A 21,204-nucleotide genomic window follows, 5' to 3' on the forward strand; every position below is an offset into this window, starting at 1 on the left:
TATTAGCAGTATTCTGTATGTTTCGGGTATCTTCAGGAGCGAGCAATGAGATTGTCTGGGTATTAGCACAGGTAGAGTACAGTGTTAGTTTGTGCATAGAGTGACGAGCATAGGTCTGCGTGATGTGATGATGGATTTATGCGACAGGATTCTAGTTGAGTTTCTGGTTTAACATAAGTTCTATTGGTGACTGTCTCCATTATCAAATACAGAGTTCTAAGACGCTTTGGGTATGTTAAAGACCAAAGCCATTGTTGTATAGCAGAAGGACTACAGCTCATTGCAAATGATGATGAACCATGCAGAATCTATACATTTTAATTGATTTACTTTGGGAACTCAGACAAGACACATTTTGCAATATCGCCAATTGGAAAAAATTTGCCAGTCTTGATTATTATTCTGCCTGTTTATGGATAAGCAGGATGATTGTTGTGATTATGATGGAAGTACTCAGATAAAGTTCTTTTAGATAATAAGGAAAGGTAAATATATACAACTGGTGCATATGTCCAAATGTAACACAAACATGTTTAGAGTATGCTGTGAGCCTGGTATTTTGGGAGGCATTATTCCATTGCACAACAATTCTGAGAGTCTTGCCTTGCAGAGCCACACTATGGCACATTGTTTTAAAAAATGAGTATAGTATTCCTGTTGGCCATTCCTTTCCCTTGCACAACAGGTAGCACAGGTATAATATTTGCTTTTTCCCTAGGCAATCACAATTTCACTGGTAACCATCGTTGGCCATGATATTACCACAGAGTAGGAAGGAGAATGAAAGAAGCGGATCCTTCTGCCACGCTCACTCACTGACTCACTCATGCAGCCACTACTCACTCACATTGATACTTCACCTTGATGTGGTCCTTTGTAACCTCAGGTCTCCTCAGAATGGGTGGTACAACCTGTATTGCAGAACAGGAGTGGGCCCCTGTGCCTGATGGATAGTTGTTGAGTCCAGCTAGGTCACACGAAGGCTTTAAGAGGAGGAGGTAACTAGAGAGTGCTGAACAACATTATGGAAAGCTGTTGCTTGCAGCAATTGTTAAATGATGTCACAGATTTAGAGAGGGCTTCTGCAAGGGCTGCTGTGAACGCTGCACAGAGGTCACCTGAGGTCAGAAGGTTGGAGTCCATTAATGAGGAAGACTACCTCTGGTAGCCTTCAGAAAGTAATGCAGTCATCTTTGATCTTTCTGAGGAGTCGGTGAATGGGATCAGAGGGTGTGTTCGCGGGGGTGGAGAGGGGAGGTCCTGTATTTTTGCCCCGTTTGTAGGAAGAAGAGGGCTACTCTGTTCTATAATACCTATTTTAAAGGACGTAATCGTTGCACATTGAGGAGCAACATCCTTTTCTTGAGGTAAATCTTTGTTGGTTAGACTGCGCACCCTGAGGTTTGTCAGTTCTTATGAAAGGCACTTGGGCCCAGATTTAAGAGGGCCTACCGCCTCCTTGCGCCACATTGGCGTCATTTTTTATGACTCTAATGTGGCCCAACCAGGCCAAATTCACTGCACCAGATTTACAAAGTGGCGCAATGCACGCTTTGCACCACTTTGTAACCCCTTGTGCCACGTAATGCCTGCGCCTGGCATAATCTACGCAAGGGAGGTGTTTCCCTGTTAGAGGGACTGTAAAAATGGTGATTCCACTGCGCCATTTTTAGCGGCTGTTATTAAAGCCTGCACAGGGGCATACTGTTGTTTTCAATGGGCCCCTATTTACTCTGCAGGATTAGCATCAAGGTGCTATTCCTGCACAGTACATCAGTAGTGTCAAAAATGTTGATGCTATTGCCCCTACCCTGCGCCATGGTGCGCCGTATATAAAATGCTGCGCACACATGGTGGCAGAAGGGGGGCGCTAAGTGGCGCAAGAAAATGCCACTGTTCAGAAGGGAAAATGCATTGACCAAAATCACACCTTTATAAACAAAAAAAACACATGACCCCTTTAAATTACATCAGACCATATATCATCGCTTGCAATTAAAATACCGGGGTCAGACTGAAGCTATCCTGCTGCCACCGATTCCACACAGTATATTAGGCTGCACTAGTGTTACTGATACAATAGTATTGGTGGATGGAGCCTCCCAACGCCACAGGACCGCCTCCCACAATTCACACCTTTGAGGTGGCACTGTTGTAACTGAGCCTGCTGGCTGTAAGCGGCAGCACATCCCTGCAGGTGGAGTCACACGTCACTCAGAGTCACGCTAACCTAATGCCCGCAGTCTGCGAGAGGAGAACGCTGGGAGAAGATACATCCGTGTTATTGTGGGATTTGTAACGTCATAACCGGTTACTCCATGTCCAATGTTTAGGAATGGATGCAGTTTTTCCTGATTCTTTCTTTCTATTATTGTTTACGAATTTCAAAACATAAAAGATGCTTTTAAATGAAACCTGATGCACACAGTTAACTTCATAGCCATGCAGTTGTCACTGAAATCACTTTGCCATTCAATCGGTGTTGTACAGAGTGCATCATTTCCACTGACATGTCAGAAATAAACTCGGACGATGGCGATCATGTTGTGGGACATGAGTCAGACAGACTACAGACACCTCCGGTCGACACGCAAAGATTTAGGGCCCGACAGCGGAAAGGCAATCAGCGTGGCGGACGACTTTACGTATGCCGATGTGCCTTTAATCTACCACTCTGGGTGTGCATGCACCACCATCACGCAGTTCATACAAAGCCATTCAAAAGTTTGGTGAGCACCCGTCATTGGTGGCCGATGCTACACAAAGTCCCACCACCCCCCAAAAAACAAACTCTCAAAGTGAAAACGTGTTTTTTCGAAAAGAAAAGGCTGATGGCTCCAACAGTGTGGGAGCTTTTTCCCCCTGTGTGGGGGTAATTGTTTCATTTTTATTGTCCTTCACCGCCAGGATATTCCTGGCAGTGACGGACAGTTAAAAACAAGGCATCCAGTCGCCCACTCTAAATAAGGCTGAGGGTTGGATGGCTTACATCTGACAGCTTGTACTCCCTCGGGGCGTCATAGGAAGATTTAAACCAATGGAGTACATTTTACTCTGTCGACATAAACCTGGAGGTCCTCCGGACTCAGATATGAGAATGAAGAGCGGACCGAGAGTTTGGCCAACCTGGCACTTAACTGCAGTTACAATGTGCGGTTAGGCGCTTTTTTAAGCCCGACCACAATTCGGCCATAGAATACACAGTATGTGAATCTAGAGTAATCAGAAATTTAAAATGTATTCTTAAAGTTAGGAAAATGTTTCTGTCCTCACTCACTGTACACAGTTCATGTTGAATCATACAGTTCTCACCTTGGCCACCCTGCAACGTTGCAGAACTCAGTGACACATCATTAAGTTTACAGAAATCTTGCACTTCTCAAGGACAACCCACCATTCTCAGAACCATCACACTCTTCTTAGGAAAATGGATACCTGTATGAAAGAAAAGACCTTTCTCTCATGCGTCACCTAGTCTTGACTGAAGTCCCATTATAGGAATTCATGCTGTGTTCATTAAAGTCACACAACTTGCACTGGAGGGTCAGGACTGTCACAGATGTGATTATAGTCCCCAGCAATCATATTAAAAAGCACTGTTTATGGTCCCTAAAATCATGTTCAGTTGTATTTAGGGGGCATTACCTTGCAGAACTGTAATTTATTTGCTATTATATAGTATCCTATTTGTAAGACACAAGCTGTTGGGCTTAGAAAAGTCATTTTAAAGTTTATGTTTCATATTTTCTTGAGAAAATGTACTTCCTTCTCGGCTCACGAGTTCTGAATTGATGTTTAATCAGATGACTATGTATCTCTCAAAATATGAGATGACAATTTCATACAGTGTTATCCCATAATCCCATGTTTTCATATCTATTTATTTATTGTGATCCTTAAGGGGATCTGTATGTGATAACCAAATAACTACCACACGATTAGGAGAGATGTTATTTATCTCTCAGCTTCATGGATCATACAATCTACATCATTATATCCTCTTTATATAAAGCAACATGATGCTCTGGTGTCACAGAAAGGCTCTGTTTACAAAATCCACTTGACAATTTGATAATTATTAAGCAATTAAGGCAGAAGGTTTCAAACCTTCTGGATTGTGGTGACAATGTTTATAACCAAACTCTCAAACCATGTCTTGGTGTTAGCTAAATGTCACTGTCACCATTGAAGCCACACCTTGACCAGTGGCGTAGCGTGGGTTGTCAGCACCCGGGGCAAGGCAAGTAATTTGCGCCCCCTAACCCGTGGATTTTAGCACTCGCAAGTGCGAGCGCGCCCCCCCCCAGATGTTGCGCCCGGTGCGGCCGGCCCCCCCTGCACCCCCCACGCAACGCCACTGACCTTGACCACACGAGTCAGCACTTAACCTGAGTTTAATGACAATGTGCTCACATGGGCCACTGTCCCAGAGCAACTTATGATCTCCTTCTATTTTCTTTCTGTAGGCTGGAAGACTGAGCTCACTGTACACAATCCACATCCAGGAATACCTGACGTGTCTGAAATGTACGCAGGAAAAGACGAGGGACAGCAACTTGATCGCCCTGCCGCTTCCACTCACAGATCCCAGGTTTAAAAGGCCAACATCACTGGTAGGACCAAGGGAACACCTGCTATATCCAATCGCTATTGCTCCCTTTGAATCTGCTCTATGTGCTACCTAAAATTCTTGTTGTTGCCTGTGTGTGGGTGTGTGTGTGTGTGTGTTTGAATGTGTGTACATGCGGAGATTGATTGGTGTGAGTAGTTGAATAGCATATGGAAAATTGCAATACCTGCCTCTGGGAAGATAGCAAAACCACAGTTAAAACATGTGTTAGCCTGACACCCTACAATGATTTGATCCTTTTCTAAAAATTTCCTTTTAGGTGAACTTCAAACTTCCTTTACAGTTCTTTGTTTTGTTCCATTTCACTGGAGCAGTGCTAGTTAAACCCTACCTGGTTTTGATCAACATAGCCTAGCAAATGTGCTTTCTTGCATTCGCAGGTCCTCTATTACATTCTAGGGACATGTAAATATCCATACAAAAACCACAGAGTATATTTTTTCGACAGTACAGATTTCAAGCAAAAAATCACAGCACTTTCTTAACAAAATATAACATTTCCTCAGTTTACTTCAAGCCTTGTTTTTAAGAACCTGTAAATTTGTGTTCTTTTTGCAAAATGAAAACAAAAACTTTGCGGGAATAGAAGAGTTCACAATTATGTCTACATTGCCATGACATGGAAATACAGTTAATACAGTAGTTTGTGATCAACTGCCGAACCCCTCCTCTCCCCCAGCAGGACAGCTATCCAGAACGTTACAGACATCATATACAAAAAACTGTTCCTCCTTCTCACCCCATCCATAAACTGTCTTGCCTTCATGGGGGGTCTTTAACCTGTCCTCTTTCAGAACAGTTGGAAAATGGCCCTTTCTGCAGGGTCATCCCCAAACTTCCTATTTTTTTGCTGAATTTCCTTTTTTTGGCTTTAGGACTTTACCACTGCTAACCAGTACTAAAGTGTTTGTGCTCTCTCCTCCTAACATGATAGTATTGACTTATCCCCAGTTGGGATATTTAATTTACTTAAAAGTTTCTAGTAAAGTGCACTACATGTGCCCAGGGACTGTAAATTAAATGCTACCTGTAAGCCTGCAGTATTGATTGTGCCACGCACTTAAGTAGCCCTATAACCATGTATTAGGCCTGCCACTGCAGCGCATGTGTGTGCAGTGTAAACTGCCATTTTGTCCTGGCAAAATAAACCTTTTGTCACTTGTACATTTTAGTTTTACATGTCTAGGTAGTGAAACACTCTTCAATTCATTTTTCAATACTTCAAGGCCTATCTCTCTCATAGGATAATCTTGGAGTTTCCTTACTACATTTTATAAGCGTAATTTACAAATGGCAAGAGATAATTCATTCAAGTTAGGTGTCATTGGAATCACAATTTAAAATCCTAACTCATAGTGAAAATTCTGAGAAAAAAACACTTTTAGAAAGTTGGCATTTTCTTACTTTAGCTATTTTGTGCCTGCTGCCTCTCTCTGATCACATGTCAGGGGTGGGTGACAGCAGGGCTTTGTGTATTCCTCCTAGACAGCCACATACAATGTGAGCTTAGGTGTGACTTAATGGGCCACTACTGGCAGGATGGGAGGGAGGAGCTGGATCTAGCCTCACTTACACCTAAATGGGCTGTGTCCTGTCCCCACACAAAGGGCTGCATATCCAACTGTAGTGAAACTGGAGCCAGGGCAGGAAGGCAGGACCCCCTGTGCAATTTAAAGCAAGCATTTGAAGTCTCTCTCACTTCAAAGGCACCACTTGGTATAACTACTAGACCTCAGACACCACCACTTCAGTACACTTCTGTACCTGTGAATACCCTGCCAAGAAGAACTGCTGTGCTGCTGGAAGACTCCCACTCTGTTGGACTGCTGCCTTTTCAGAATCCTGCCGAGCTGTGCTGCCTGCTGTTCCCCTGCCTGGGTGAGAAGGACTAGACCTGCATCACTTGAACCCAGAGTGACTTCAAGGGCTAGCTGGCGAGCCTCCTAATCTGACGTCTCAAGGACATAAAAGACTTACAACCACCCTGGTTTTGCACCTGGACTCTCCCATCTGTGAGTCTACCCTGCCAAGTGGTGCCACCCCAGTCTTGGACCCTTGGAAGTGGATCTAAGTTGTTTTCTTAGTGGTTCCTACTAAAATAATAGAACTGCATATTTAGGGCGGCTGAACTTCAGAATGTGGGAAGCTGAGTCCTTCCACACCATCGGAAACTGTCGGACCAATTGCTGGCTAACCCATAGTGCCTTACCTATACCCCCAACCTTGTCCGGGGTGGAAGGTAACTGTGGCAACCTGAACTTGACACTCTGACTCCCCATGGAAGTCATGGAAACAGATCTCACCCTATCACTGTATTACTCATGGATGCCCAGGCAAAACACAAGAGATATAAGAGGTAACATTTTCAATACATTTATTGAAATAATCGTAATCATGCATAAAGACAATGAGCTGCAACAACTAGGCAGATGAAACAAGGAAAAGTTACCAGCATAATGAACATGGTGAAGATAATGAATAATCCAACCATGGTAAATGAGTTCTAGAGATTCTGAGCGATGCATCCCCGAGCAGAACCAACACATCTCCTTGGCTGAACAGCGCATCCTGAAGCAGAACCAGTGCATCAGTGCTGTTAAGTGGATTGGACCCATCGCAAAAGACTTGCATCGCTGCTGCAGCCCGCATCTTGGGTTCATCACATCGCCTTTGGAAATGGCACTGTGCAATGCTTTCCCTGGTGCAAGCTCCCCGCCTCTCCCATCAATGGCAGCCTCGCCGACGAAACTCAGTATTGCAGCTTCACAGCTCATTGGAACCAACATATCACCTTGACACTGGTCTTCAAATCACAAGACCTGCCTACAGAATCCTGATAGTAGATGCAACAATACCTCGCACCACAGCCTCACTGCATCTTGGTACCAACAAATCACCCAGCTTTGTGACGCATCTTAAACGAGGATCCACTCAACACTCTGCAACAAACATTTAAGGTACTTTTGGCTCAGCAAGCTAAGCTGGGTCCCTGGAGCCAGCCAAGCTCCATTGCGGTTGGCCTGAACTTTTCACTTTGTCCCAGTCCAGCGCGACTGGATGTGCCCAATAACCCTTTGTGCTTCTTGGTGCTATCTCTAATTAAATCTTTGAAATTCAGTATCTCCAGTTATACTTATTGGATTTTTGTTGTTGTGGTATTTTATTTATTAAATTCAAATCCATTTTTCTAACCTGGTGAACTCTTTTTTGTGTGGTATTTTCACTATTTGAAGGGTGAGCACAGGTTAATGTAGGGTTTGCCTGTACCTTACTCTGACTAGGATTGTGGTTGCTACTTGTCCAGGGCTCATACCCCAGGCAGCCAACAACCCAGTTTCTAACAAGAGCCTTATAGACAAGGGTTATCAACCTACCTTGACACCAAATTGTTCTGTGCATCCATAAAAGAGATAAGCCGGTCACAAAGGCAGAGATCACCCAGCCTGCAACAGCGCCCCCCCCCCCTCCATTGTACTATAGCCTTTTTCCTGTTGACATTTGTAAAGGGTTGTACCAAATTTATGTCACGGGATCTGGAGAATGGGGGGAGTTGCATCACCCTCTACACTGCCACCTACCATGCCAGTCATGTTTAATGCTCAATATGCAGACGAGTGTTTGGTGTATTCCTTCCTTTTATCAGTGCCACCACCTCCTGCGCCAGCCCACTCAAGAGCCGCTTCTGCAAATTACCCTCATCACACCACTGCATTGCATCCTGGAGCTGCACAGTGCAGTAGTAGAGCTCCAGGTCAGAAGGGTCCAGTCCTCTGAGCTTCCTAGCCAGTTTCAGGATATGTAGCTTAACGATGTTCTGCTTGCCAGCCCACATCAGTGAGAACAGCAGGCTGTCAAGCTCTTTGAAAACAGCTTGTAGAAGCCCATACATGGAGGTCTGTAGCGCATATAGGCAGCAAGGAAGGAATACCATCCTTGTTATGGCCACACTCCACATTATTGACTGAGGAAGTGTATTCCAAAACTTTACCAAAGCTCCTCCAGCACACGTCCCCTAATAAATTGGTATTGTTTTTCAATCGTATGCGGTATCTGTACCCTGAGGTATTGAAACCTCTCATTCTCCCATTTAAGACCGACCTCATTCAGTTCCTTGTTTTGTGCCTTCGCTGGCCACCACAGCAAGATGATTGTTTTGTCTATGCTAATTTGTAAACCGGATACCTGACACAACATTTCAAGTGTATCTAGCAGAACAGGGACTGACATTTCCATCTGCATATGATAAACCAGCTTGTAGATAACACATAAGGACACCACATATGTCACATCTCCCAGCCTGAGGATCCACTCCCACTCTGTCTCCCTGAGCCATATTGCCAGGGGCTCAAGAAAGACAGCAAACAGTAATGGTTAAAGGGGACACTCCTACCAGATGCCCCTCTTCAAAGTCTAACTGTCTGATACCACGCCTCAAGATCTGACCTGTGTTCATAAATTTGCATACAGTAATTTGAACCAATGCAAAAAGCTCAGTTCAAAGCCTACTTTTTAGTTTTAATGCTTTTTATTACATTTATTACCCACAATACAACAAAGCCACCTACAACCATTGGCCGGTGAGTGTCAATGACATCGATACTTTGGTAGCAATAATTATAAAGGAAAAAGAAGTGAATAAGGAAAGGCACAAAGGTATAATCGACAGCCCACGTAAATGCTATAACACATATCCCACTCATGAGGAGTGATTATACAACCAGGTCTTGTTGAGAGTCATTCATCATGTAGAGGTGGGTTGAGTGAGTCTTAAGATGCGCAGGTAGATGGGGTACGTTAACTCCTGAAATTCCCCCAATGTGAATTGTATGCATGGGGCCCAAGTTTTATTGAATTGAGGTAGGGTGTGCTAACTACTGCCTTTAGTTTCTCCATCCCCAGAATTTTCCATAATTTGTGAAGAAAATCTATACGTTTTGGAGGGACATCAGTACTCCACCGGGATAGCAGCACCTGCTTGGCCGCTCCTATAGCTAGTATTATAGCCCGCCCTCTTGCTGAATTCCAGGGGTAAGTAAAGGCATTGGGAAGGCCCAACAAAATGTAACTGGGGAATCAGGGTGTCTCAGTGTCATACATGCCATCAATATCAGTTAATACTTCCTTCCAGAACCTCAGTGTTTTAGGACAGTGCCAGAATAGATGTGTAAGAGTGCCAATTTCATCACAGTCCCTCCAGCAGTGAGGGTCCTCTCCCGGTTTCCATTGGGCCACCTGCGTTGGTGTATAATTCCAATAGTGGGCTAACTTAAGGAACATTTCTTTGCCCGATGTTCTGCATGCTGACGCCTGTGCTTGATGTACAATATTCTGCCATTCATGTGCGGTGAACTCCCTTTAGCATTCATATTCCCACCTCCACTGTGCTGGTGTTTTAGTAGGTTTAGTGGAGGTAAGCAGGGATGTGTATATGTCTGAGAGAATGCGTTTGTCAGATTGGCATGTAAGGAGCCATTTTTCAAAGAGAGTGGGTGGTCTGCTAGCATGAGGTTGTAACACCCAGTGGCGACTAGCCAAAAACAGCCAGAGGTCCGATGTGGGGAGGCCATAGTCTTCCCATACTTGGGCAGAGTCCAAGATCCCTTCTGTATCAAAAAGTGTAATTTTGAACCTTGTCCCATACTCAGAATGTTGCCCGCACCACCGGGGATATGTACACTCTGCAGGTCTGTGTAACTTGGGCAGCTAGGGTATCTTCAAGATGTGCACCCCGGCAATAGCTAGGTCTATGAAGCACCAGTGTTTTTCAGTGCTCGTCCTGGCCCATTCCACCATATACCTCAGTTGAGCAGCCTAGTATTACTTCACAAGATGCGGCACCCCCCCCTTGTCGTAGGTATGTCTGTTTTTTTGCTATTCTCACCTTTCTGCCTGCCCAAATAAAGTCACTTATCGCATGCTGTATTTTGTCCAAGACATGAATGGGCAGATATGAGAAGCCCAGGGAGTAAGGTCATTTTGACTGCAGCTAAGCACCACAGCCATAACAAAGTGTACCTCTTCCAAACTAAAGGGTCCGCCTTATCCTTGGAAAGTAATGAGGCATAGTTTTCATGAGCTCCAGGGTAGAATAAAGTCTAAGTACCCCTCCTCCTGGAAATTCCATTTGAATGGGTAAAGCTTTTCCAAGGTCGCTGGTTCCACCTATGGGATCGTGACATTGAGGGCTTGTGGTTTCTGAAAATCGATTGTCAATCCAAATGTGTTCCCAAAATCCTCCATTTCTGTCATAAGATGTGGCAGGGATGAAATTGGTTCCATCACCATCATTATCACATCGTCCACATATAAGGCCAGTTTATGTTCCCGACCTCCCATTGGGATACCTTTTATAAGTTGGTGTTGCCTCACTCGCTCAGCAAAGGGTTCCATTTATGAGGTAAACAACAGTGGAAATAGCAGGCATCCTTGACGGGTGCCATGAGCTCTCTCCAGAGGCCGATAAAACATTCTGTTGACCCTGATCTGTGCCTTAGGGCTGGCGCAGCTGCATCCAACCCATCGTCTGAACCGAGGGCCAATTCCGAATCTGGCCTAAACATATTGGAGGTACAGCCAATGCACACAGTCAAATGCGTTTTCGGCATCAACCGACAGCATCAAAGTGAGAAGGTGTGCTTGGTGGGCCTTGTCGATTAAGTGGCAGAGAGTATCCCCTCTCTGGAACAAACCTGGATTGATCTGGGTCGATGAGGCCCTGCATATAAGGGGCTAAATAGAAGGCCGGCACACTAGTGAAAATCTTGGCATCCATATTTAAAAGAAAAAAAGGTGGGTACGATGCACAATGTAAATGTTTTCTAATTGGTGCACAATATGCCCATCCTGCTGGACTCTAGAGCCCTGTGGAGTTATTTCAGGGACCCTCTGTTGGATATTTTGTGCCTGGAGCCGCAGTGCCACCAAGTGACCTGCTTTATTCCCCCGCATAAAATTTCTGTTTTGTACACAGGAGAGCATACTCTGCTTTGTCTAAGTCTAAGGCTTTTAGTTGTTTACGTGTTGTTAGTTGGCGGTGTACTCTCAGGGAACCGGTGCAGATTTGAGTCTCTCCCAAGGCCCCTACTGCCCTCTCCAACTGTGCGCATTTTCCCCACCATTACCTATTAAGGCTGGTGGCGACTGCAATGAATCTACCCCAAATAACGGCTTTTAGAGCCTCCCAAAGCAAGGCAATCGGGGTATCAAAGTTATCGTTAATGTCTAAGTAATCCCGTAGTGCTTCAGAGATCTCAGTGACAATGGTGGAGTAAGAGAGGAGCTTGTGGTTTGGACGCCAGGTACGCAGTTGGGGTCCTTCTCAAGATAGTTGAAGAGTTATTGTTATGGGGGAATGGTCAGAGAGGGCCGCTGCCCCAATGTTGAGAGCCGACGAGTGTATGGTGAGGCCTGAGGTGGTCAAGAAAAAGTCCAGTCGAGCATATGTTTGGTGCGCCACAGAGAAAAAGATGTACACCCTCGTTTGAGGATTGCGCTGCCTCCACACATCTGCTAGCCCTATTTCAGAAAGCCATAACTGACACTGTTGGGAAAGTGCTCCCGTTTGCCTCACCCTGTGTATTGATCTGTCCAGAGAAGAGTCCAATACTGCACCTCCCAGAAGGGCCAGATGTCTTTGTCTATAATGGTCACTACCCTCCCGATTGCCTCACAGAGAAATGCCTCTTGCTGGTCATTCGGGGCCTATATGGTAGCAAGCATGAAATTGTAATCCCCCATCTCAAGCCGCAGGGAGAGCAATCAGCCCGGAAGCTCCGCCTGCATTTGCGCTACCCTCCCTGGAAAGTGAGTGGCCAAGAACCCCTGCCATCTTCCCCTGATCCTAATGAGAAGTATTGGCGGTTAAACCACCGGGATTTCTTGCGCATCCAGTCCGCTCTGGTCAGGTGTGTTTCCTGAAGGAGGCAGAAGTCGCAGGCAGAGTCCCTGAGGAAAGTGAGCAGTGCCAGTCGTTTTGCAGGGGCATTAAAGCCAAGGATATTCAGGCTTAAAATCTTAACCATGGGGTTAAATGAGGGTAGGTGCCAGGAGTGGCTCCTTGTAGGAGGCTGGCCTGGCTTGTAGTGGGTACCAGAGGTACTTACACCTTGTGCCAGGTCCAGTTATCCCTCATTAGTGTAGAAGAGGTGTTTCTAGCAGCTTAGACTGATAGAAGGTAGCTATAGCAGAGCAGCTTAGGCTGAACTAGGAGACATGCAAAGCTCCTACTATACCACTGGTGTCATATGCACAATATCATAAGAAAACACAATACACAGATATACTAAAAATAAAGGTACTTTATTTTTATGACAATATGCCAAAAGTATCTCAGTGAGTACCCTCAGTATGAGGATGCCAAATATACACAAAATATATGTACACAATACCAAAAATATGCAGTAATAGCAAAAGGAAGTAATGCAAGCAGTGTAAAGTTACAATAGATTGCAATAGGAGCACATAGGTATAGGGGCAACACAAACCATATACTCCAAAAGTGGAATGCGAACCACGAATGGACCCTAAACCTATGTGAGCTTGTAGAGGGTTGCTGGGACTGTAAGAAAACAGTGAGGGTTAGAAAAATAGCCCACCCCAAGACCCTGTAAGGTAGGTGTACAGTGCACCTACAACCCCCAGAGAGCACAGAAGTCGTGATAGGGGGATTCTGCAAGGAAAACCAACACCAGCAATGCAACAACAGTGGATTTCTGGACCTGAGTACCTGTAAGACAAGGGGACCAAGTCCAAGAGTCGCGACAGTGTCGAGAGTGGGCAGGAGCCCAGGAAATGCCAGCTGAGGGTGCAAGGAAGCTGCCACTGGATGGAAGAAGCTTGGTGTTTTGCAAGAACGAAGAGGACTAGGAACTTCCCCTTTGGAGGATGGATGTCCCACGTCGTGAAGAAGCTTGCAGAGGTGTTCCCATGCAGAAAGACCGCAAACAAGCCTTACTAGCTGCAAGGGTTGCGGTTAGGGTTTTAGGATGCTGCTGTGGCCCAGGAGGGACCAGGATGTCGCCACTTGGATGAGGAGACAGAGGGGGCACCCAGCAAGTCAGGGAGCCCTCACAGAAGCAGGCAGCACCCGCAGAAGTACTGGATCAGGCACTTAGAAGAGGAGTGAACCGGAGTCCACCCGAAGTCATAAAAGGGAGTCCCACGACGCCGGAGGACAACTCAGAAGGTTGTGCACTGCAGGTTAGAGTGTCGGGGACCCAGGCTTGGCTGTGCACGAAGGAAATCCTGGAAGAGTGCACAGGAGCCGGAGCAGCTGCAAATCACGCGGTACCCAGCAATGCAGTCTAGCGTGGGGAGGCAAGGACTTACCTCCACCAAACTTGGACTGAAGAGTCACTGGACTGTGGGGGTCACTTGGACAGAGTTGCTGAGTTCCAGGGACCACACTCGTCGTGCTCAGAGGGGACCCAGAGGACTGGTGATGCAGTCTTTTGTTGCCTGCGGTTGCAGGGGGAAGATTCCATCGACCCTCAGGAGATTTCTTCAGAGCTCCTGGTGCAAGAAGGAGGCAGGCTACCCCCAGAGCATGCACCACCAGGAAACAGGCGAGAAAGCCGGCAGGATGAAGCGATACAAGGTTGCAGTAGTCGTCTTTGCTACTTTGTTGCGGTTTTGCAGGCGTCCTGAGCAGTCAGCGGTCTATCCTTTGGCAGAAGGTGAAGAGGGAGATGCAGAGGAACTCTGGTGAGCTCTTGCATTCGGTATCTAAAGAATTCCCCAAAGCAGAGACCCTAAATAGCCAGAAAAGGAGGTTTGGCTACCTAGGAAGGAGGATTGGCTACTAAGAGAGGTAAGAGCCTATCAGAAGGAGTCTCTGACGTCAACTACTGGCACTGGCCACTCAGAGCAGTCCAGTGTGCCAGCAACACCTCTGTTTCCAAGATGGCAGAGGTCTGGGGCACACTGGAGGAGCTCTGGGCACCTCCCCTGGGAGGTGCAGGTCAGGGGAGTGGTCACTCCCCTTTCCTTTGTCCAGTTTCACGACAGAGCAGGGCTGGGGGATCCCTAAACCGGTGTAGACTGGCTTATGCAGAGATGGGCAGCATCTGTGCCCATCAAAGCATTTCCAGAGGCTGGGGGAGGCTACTCCTCCCCAGCCTTCACACCTATTTCCAGAGGGAGAGGGTGTTACACCCTGTCTCAGAGGAAATCCTTTGTTCTGCCTTCCTGGGCCAGGGCTGCCTGGACCACAGGAGGGCAGAAACCTGCCTGAGGGGTTGGCAGCAGCTGTAGTGGAGACCCCGGAAAGGCAGTTTGGCAGTACCTGGGTTCTGTGCTAGAGACCCGGGGGATCATGGAATTGTCTCCCCAATGCCACGATGGCACTGGGGTGACAATTCCATGATCTTAGACATGTTACATGGCCAGGTTCGGAGTTACCATTGTGACGCTATACATAGGTATTGACCTATGCATAGTGCACACGTGAAATGGTGTCCCAGCACTCACAAAGTCCGGAGAATTTGCCCTGAACAATGTGGGGGCACCTTGGCTAGTGCCAGGGTGCCCACACACTAAGTAACTTTGCACCCAACCTTCACCAGGTGAAGGTTAGACATATAGGTGACTTATAAGTTACTTAAGTGCAGTGGTAAATGGCTGTGAAATAACGTGGACGTTATTTCACTCAGGCTGCACTGGCAGGCCTGTGTAAGAATAGTCAGATCTCCCTATGGGTGGCAAAAGAAATGCTGCAGCCCATAGGGATCTCCTGGAACCCCAATACCCTGGGTACCTCAGTACCATATACTAGGGAATTATAAGGGTGTTCCAGTATGCCAATGTGAATTGGTGAAATTGGTCACTAGCCTGTTAGTGACAATTTGGAAAGCAGAGAGAGCATAACCACTGAGGTTCTGGTTAGCAGAGCCTCAGTGAGACAGTTAGGCATCACACAGGGAACACATACATATAGGCCACAAACTTATGAGCACTGGGGTCCTGGCTAGCAGGGTCCTAGTGACACATAACAAACATACTGACAACATAGGGTTTTCACTATGAGCACTGGGCCCTGGCTAGCAGGATCCCAGTGAGACAGTGAAAACACCCTGACATATACTCACAAACAGGCCAAAAGTGGGGGTAACAAGGCTAGAAAGAGGCTACTTTCTCACACTCCTCCATCAGGACGGAGGAGAGTCTCTCCCCTGCCAGCAGCTGCAAACCCTTTCCCAAAAAACTATAATAAACTGTGCTTATTATCATTTTTTGGGAAAAGGCATGGGGCATTGGGGTTGACGAGCAGTGAGGGGAAATGCACAGCACTCCAGCTCAGAGAGCATGTGTGTTTGGCCGGCGGTCTCCGGTCGGCCAAACACACATGCACAGTAGGCTCTCTCCAGCCCAGCAACACAGTTGCCGGGCTGGAGAGAGCCTGCACAGTCTCCCAGTCTGCTGGGCTCTCCCAGCCATTCCTAAAGCTGCTCCAAGCAGCGTCAGGATTGGCGCAGGGCAGGCTGGGAGCCTGTAACTGCAGCCAGCAGAGGAGCAGATGTGGCGGTGGAGGTAAGTGTTTTTTTTAAATTACGTTCAATTTGATTCCCCCTCCCCCCTGCACTGCCCCGCCCCTTCTGCTTGCTGCGAGATGCCACTGGTATGTGCTGATTAAGAGTTGACTAGAGAAGTAGCACGTGTAAGACCCAGGAAAGGGGGCATGTGTGGTGCATGTAGAATAAGAAGAGGCTTGTCACGTGAGAATAAACCGAGAAAAACCAAACAATAACACAACTTGATATTCCCCTTCCAGGGGACCAAACTACCAAACAAGGGTCCATGGGCCAGATGTAGAAAGATTCCAAATTGCGATTTGCAATTTGCGAGTCCCTGCGACTCGCAAATTGCAAGTCGCAATTTGGAATGCAGAAAGGTGTCTCAGACACCTTCTGCAACTCGCTATGGGGTCGCAAAGACCCACCTCATAAATATTTATGAGGTGGGTCGCAGTTTGCGACCCCATAGCGAGTCTAGGCACTCACGGGGATGGTGGCCTGCTGGAGACAGCAGACCACCATCTCCGTGACTGCTTTTAAATAAAGCAGTTTTTTTTTTTCTCTTTGCAGCCCGTTTTCCTTAAAGGAAAACGAGCTGCAAATAGAAAAAAATACCGAAACCTTTTGTTTCGGTTTTTTTCAGAGTAGGCAGTGGTCCATAGGACCACTGCCTGCTCTGAAAAAATAATTTTGTGAGCATTCACAAAGGGGAAGGGGTCCCGTGGGGACCCCTTCCCCTTTGCGAATGAGTTACCATCCACTTCAAGTGGATGGTAACTGCGAGTTGATTTGCGACCGCTTTCGCGGTCACAAATCAACTTAAATCGCGGTGCGAGTCGCAAATAGGAAGGGAACACCCCTTCCTATTTGCGAGTCGGAAACACATTTTGCGAGTCGGTTCCGACTCGCAAAATGTGTTTCTGCATCGCTTGAGGGCTTTTGCACCTCGCAAACGGCGTTTTTCGCCGTTTGCGAGGTGCAAAAGCCTACCTACATCTGGCCCCATATCTCCAAAGGTTCCTCTCTGTCAATCGGTATGGCACGAACAGTCCTTCCCTGTCATTGAGGAGGCAAGGAGGCACGCAAATGTGAAGAGCACTCAGTAAAGGTCCCGCAGGTGTCAGGTCACCAACCCGAGAGGATCCTAAATCAGAGTCCGGTTCAGAAGCATTATTCTGTTGTTGCAACTGACGCAACAGCGCTTCACGTTCTTTATGGCTCTCCATGTCTGAGGATTTCTGGACATGCTGCTTAGTTGATCAGTGGGGCTTGCTGAAGCCTGGAGTTTTTGTGGGTTATCTTTGTGGGAATACAGCACCGCCCCCCTCTCGGTGATTATTCAAGTCAAGTATCGAGCGGGCTTTCTCCAACAAGTGGGCACTCCTGGTTTCTTTATTCCAAACAAAAGTCAAACGAAATGGATGACCTCATTTGTAACAAACCCCTTGCTCCCCGACGAAGTCCAAGATGGGTCAGAGTACTCTGCGGCGTTGTAGGGTGATCAGAGATAGGTCTTGAAACAGCCCAATCTTGTTGCCCTCAAATTCCACAGTGGTTCTATCTCGGACTGCTGCCATGATTGCTTCTTTCTAGCGATAAGTGTGTAAGCAGGTAAGAATATCTTGTGGCATTCCTGGGGATTTAGCCAGATGATCGGCCCTGTTAGTACAATCCAGCAATATGACCCTCATTATGAACACGGCAGTTTAAACCGCCGTGTTCCTGCTGACGGTCTTTCCATTGACCGCCAGCTCCCCCGGAACCCTGCCGGCCATATAAAGAACATTCCTCTGGGCTGATGGCCGGAAACATTGTTTCCGCCCACCAGCCCGGAGGAATGCATGGCCGGGACATTGCCGGCGTCACTGTCTCTGTGCGGCGGGTGCAGCTGCACCCGTCGCGCAGATCATTGTCCGTAAATCGGGCAGTGACCTGCGCGATGGGGCACTGCACAGGGGCCCCTGCACTGCCCATGCCAAGAGCATGGGCAGTGCAGGAGTCCCCAGGGGTGCCCCGGTGCACCCCTTACGCCAGCCTTTCCCTGGCGGGAAAGCCGCCAGGGAAAGGCTGGAGGCAAAGGGATCATTATCGGAGGGGCAGCAGCGCTGCACTGTCGGATAATGATGACGTCCACCGCCAGGCTGCCTGACGGAGGCAGCCTGGCGGTGGGTGAGGGCCGCTTATGGCAGCCCTCCATGGCTTCATTATGTGGCGGTGTGGGCCGCCATACCGGCTGACGGGATTACTGGCCACCGCCAGCATGGCGGCCCACACTGCCACGTTCATAATTAGGGCCTATGTCTTTTTTGGCTAAATCTGGGGCCACATTGCAAAATAGGTGAAGAACATATGATTCCAGGCTTCCAGAGTTGGCCTGTAATGGGACCCCGTTGATTTGGATATTGGTGCGACGGGACCTGTTCTCCAAGTCTTCTATCTGATAGAGAAGATCCTCATTTTTTTTCTTTAAGCATCAGGAGCACCCTTCTGTGCACCTCCAATTCCACCTCTCGAGAATCCCCAGCTTGTTCCATGGCATTGACTCTTGGGCCTAACTCATTACAGTCTTGTTTTAATTCTTTAATGTCTGCCATTATGTTTCTCTTAAAGGCAGCCAGGTCTTCCCTTAGGAAGCCAAACAGTTGCTCAAGAAAGGTTCCAGTAACTGAAGCGTCATCTGCTGTTCGTGAACCGTTGTCGGCTGGCCCAGTAGAATTATCTAGCAGGGTTGCCGGCACCGGGTCAGCCTTCTTAGCTGAAGCTTTCTGCAGCATGTCTCTAAGAGTGGTGTCCTTTTTTGCTACCACAATTGGATGACATTCTGGCATGGGGGATACCACAACTTCCAGGGGGCCCGGCCGGAGTCCTGCTATGGCATCCCCATAGAAGTAGCGGTTCCTAACCCCATAATGGGAAGACCCTGGCTGGCTAGCTGCGCTCCCCCTGTAACAGACAGAATGGGATCTGATCTCAGGCCTTGTTAGGGAGTTGTCGCAATTAAGTGTTCTTTTGGGATTCCGAGGTGCTGGTCCCCAGTACCATCTGGTAGGCCCATCGGGGAGAGCCGGTGAGATCAAGGCCTATATCACTATATGGGAAATGGGCTGGCGTTCTCCTGGTTACTCAAGTCAATAAGCAGGTGTTCTACTTCACGTACCGAGCTCTCCCTGGTCTCTGCGCTTCTTAGGTACTGGGGCTATTCGAACTGGGCCATTCGCATCAGCCCAAGGCTCCCCCAAGCTTCAAAACATCATATGCCCAGCGCGATCCATGATTCATACCAGTGTCTATCGGGGCCGGTGGGAGAGTGAACCCCACAACCTAGGTTCAGCAAGTAACTCCCAGGGATGCCGGCGACCAGGTGGGGTCAAAACCTTGGGCTTGAATGGTATGCCTTGCAAGATGTGCAGGGGGATGGGTGTTAAAATAAATGGTCTGGTAGCTGGAGGACCATCCCGTGAATGCACAGGCATGGCGAGGGTGTCCGGGTCGTGGTCCCAAGGGGTAAAGCCATCCTCCTCCTCCGCCACTCTCCTCCACCTGTTGTTCTTACCTGGGAGGCTTTTCACTAATCTGCTCCGTAGCGTGCCTCCAGTCTGTGTGTAGGCCCAGCCGATTCCTCTCCCTCTTCATGCAGCACCCGAAAAAGGACCCGCACAGCGGTTCTCTCCATGTCCAATCAGGCCGTCTCTCCTCCTTCAGTTGGGCTGGGAGCTGGAGGCCGCCTCGAGCACCAGGCTTCCTCCACCCAGATCACTTCTCCCGGTCACTGCCAGCTGCAGGTCCTATGCAGGTTCTATACAAGGCAGCACAGCCTCGGGTCACCATTTTGGGCTACCTATGAGTCGGTGCTCTGTCCTGCAGCAGTTAGGGGGCAGCCAGGTTGGCACAACATGCCAAAAGAGGGCCCCAGCAAAGGCGCAAGGGCCACTGCCAACCAGGGCACTGCTACAGAGGCCCCCACTGCACCGCCTCTGCCCAGGCTGTTAATCGGGCAGCGGAGCTCCAGCAGAGCGCATTTACATGGGCGCCATGTTGGACATGCCCCTGAAAATTATTTTTTGAAGGACATGCATCATGTAACTCTAGTGAAGAGACTCATCAACTCCCCCAGGACACTCTCAGATTCACACCATGTAGTCCAGCAGGTGCCTTCCCTTCCCAAGCCAGAACCCTGCCACCTCTTCCTTGACATCGTGACTCACTGGAGGGGAAGGGCCATCCTCACAGGGCCAGCTCAACAGGGTACCTGTGCCTCCTGTGCTCTTCCCGCATTTTTCATTGCCCTCAGAGATCAGCAATCGCCATCGGGAGCCCGCATCAGCACCCTCTCACAGTAGGAACAACCGAGTCTTTCGAGGATAGAGGAACTTGCTGCAAAGCTCACTGCCACCAGGCCCTCCATCAAAGCCAGGAGTCAGGGCACCTGAAAATAACGCTGCCCAGCCCCCCTAAAGGGATCAAACCGCTGACTTGCATTCTCAGGCTAACAGACACAATTCTAATCGCCAAGCAGGCTGTCATTTGCCCTGCTGGAGGCTACAGCGCCTCACGGCAGCCAACCTGCACTCTCAGGCTGGAGCCTTTTTTAGATTTACTGCACTGACTCCTCAGAATACACAGAGCTGGTAGAGCGTGGATGGTGCTGTCGGTGTGATCTATGGGTGCAGGATTATAGAGAATATCACTGAGGCTAATGGGAGGTCTCCCCAAAGCCTTTAGGTCAGCCATCTTGCAAGGCCCTGCCCAGTTCAAGTCTTACGAGTAGGAGCATAAATCCTTTAACTCATAAATAGCTAGTTTTTTTCAACCCAGTCTTAGTTTACATTCACCCACTTGATGAATTCAATTGTGAATTCCCTCTATCAGAAAATCTTTAATAATTGGCCATTCAGTAGGTATGCTGACCCACACAAACAGTAACTTTGAAAACATACCATTCAATATTTGTATATCTGTGGACAACAAAAGACTTTCAGCAGAATAAAACTCTACATTGAATGCAACCCATACAGTAAGAAAACATAACATTTCCTTGCAATGGTATTACTGAGATTTTTGTCA

The 21,204-nt window shown here is 47.8% G+C and overlaps 1 protein-coding gene across 1 annotated transcript in view; it reads left to right on the forward strand.

Annotated features, from left to right (window-relative positions):
* Window positions 1-21,204, forward strand: part of USP18 (ubiquitin specific peptidase 18) — a 137,360-nt gene that overhangs the window by 72,884 nt on the left and 43,272 nt on the right. The window contains exon 6 of the mRNA XM_069228030.1: window positions 4,467-4,613. Within this exon, the coding sequence (XP_069084131.1) occupies window positions 4,467-4,613 (147 nt within the window). The remainder of the gene's footprint in view (window positions 1-4,466; window positions 4,614-21,204) is intronic.

The sequence above is a fragment of the Pleurodeles waltl genome, chromosome 4_1 (genome assembly GCF_031143425.1).
Source record: "Pleurodeles waltl isolate 20211129_DDA chromosome 4_1, aPleWal1.hap1.20221129, whole genome shotgun sequence".
Classification (NCBI taxonomy): domain Eukaryota; kingdom Metazoa; phylum Chordata; class Amphibia; order Caudata; family Salamandridae; genus Pleurodeles; species Pleurodeles waltl.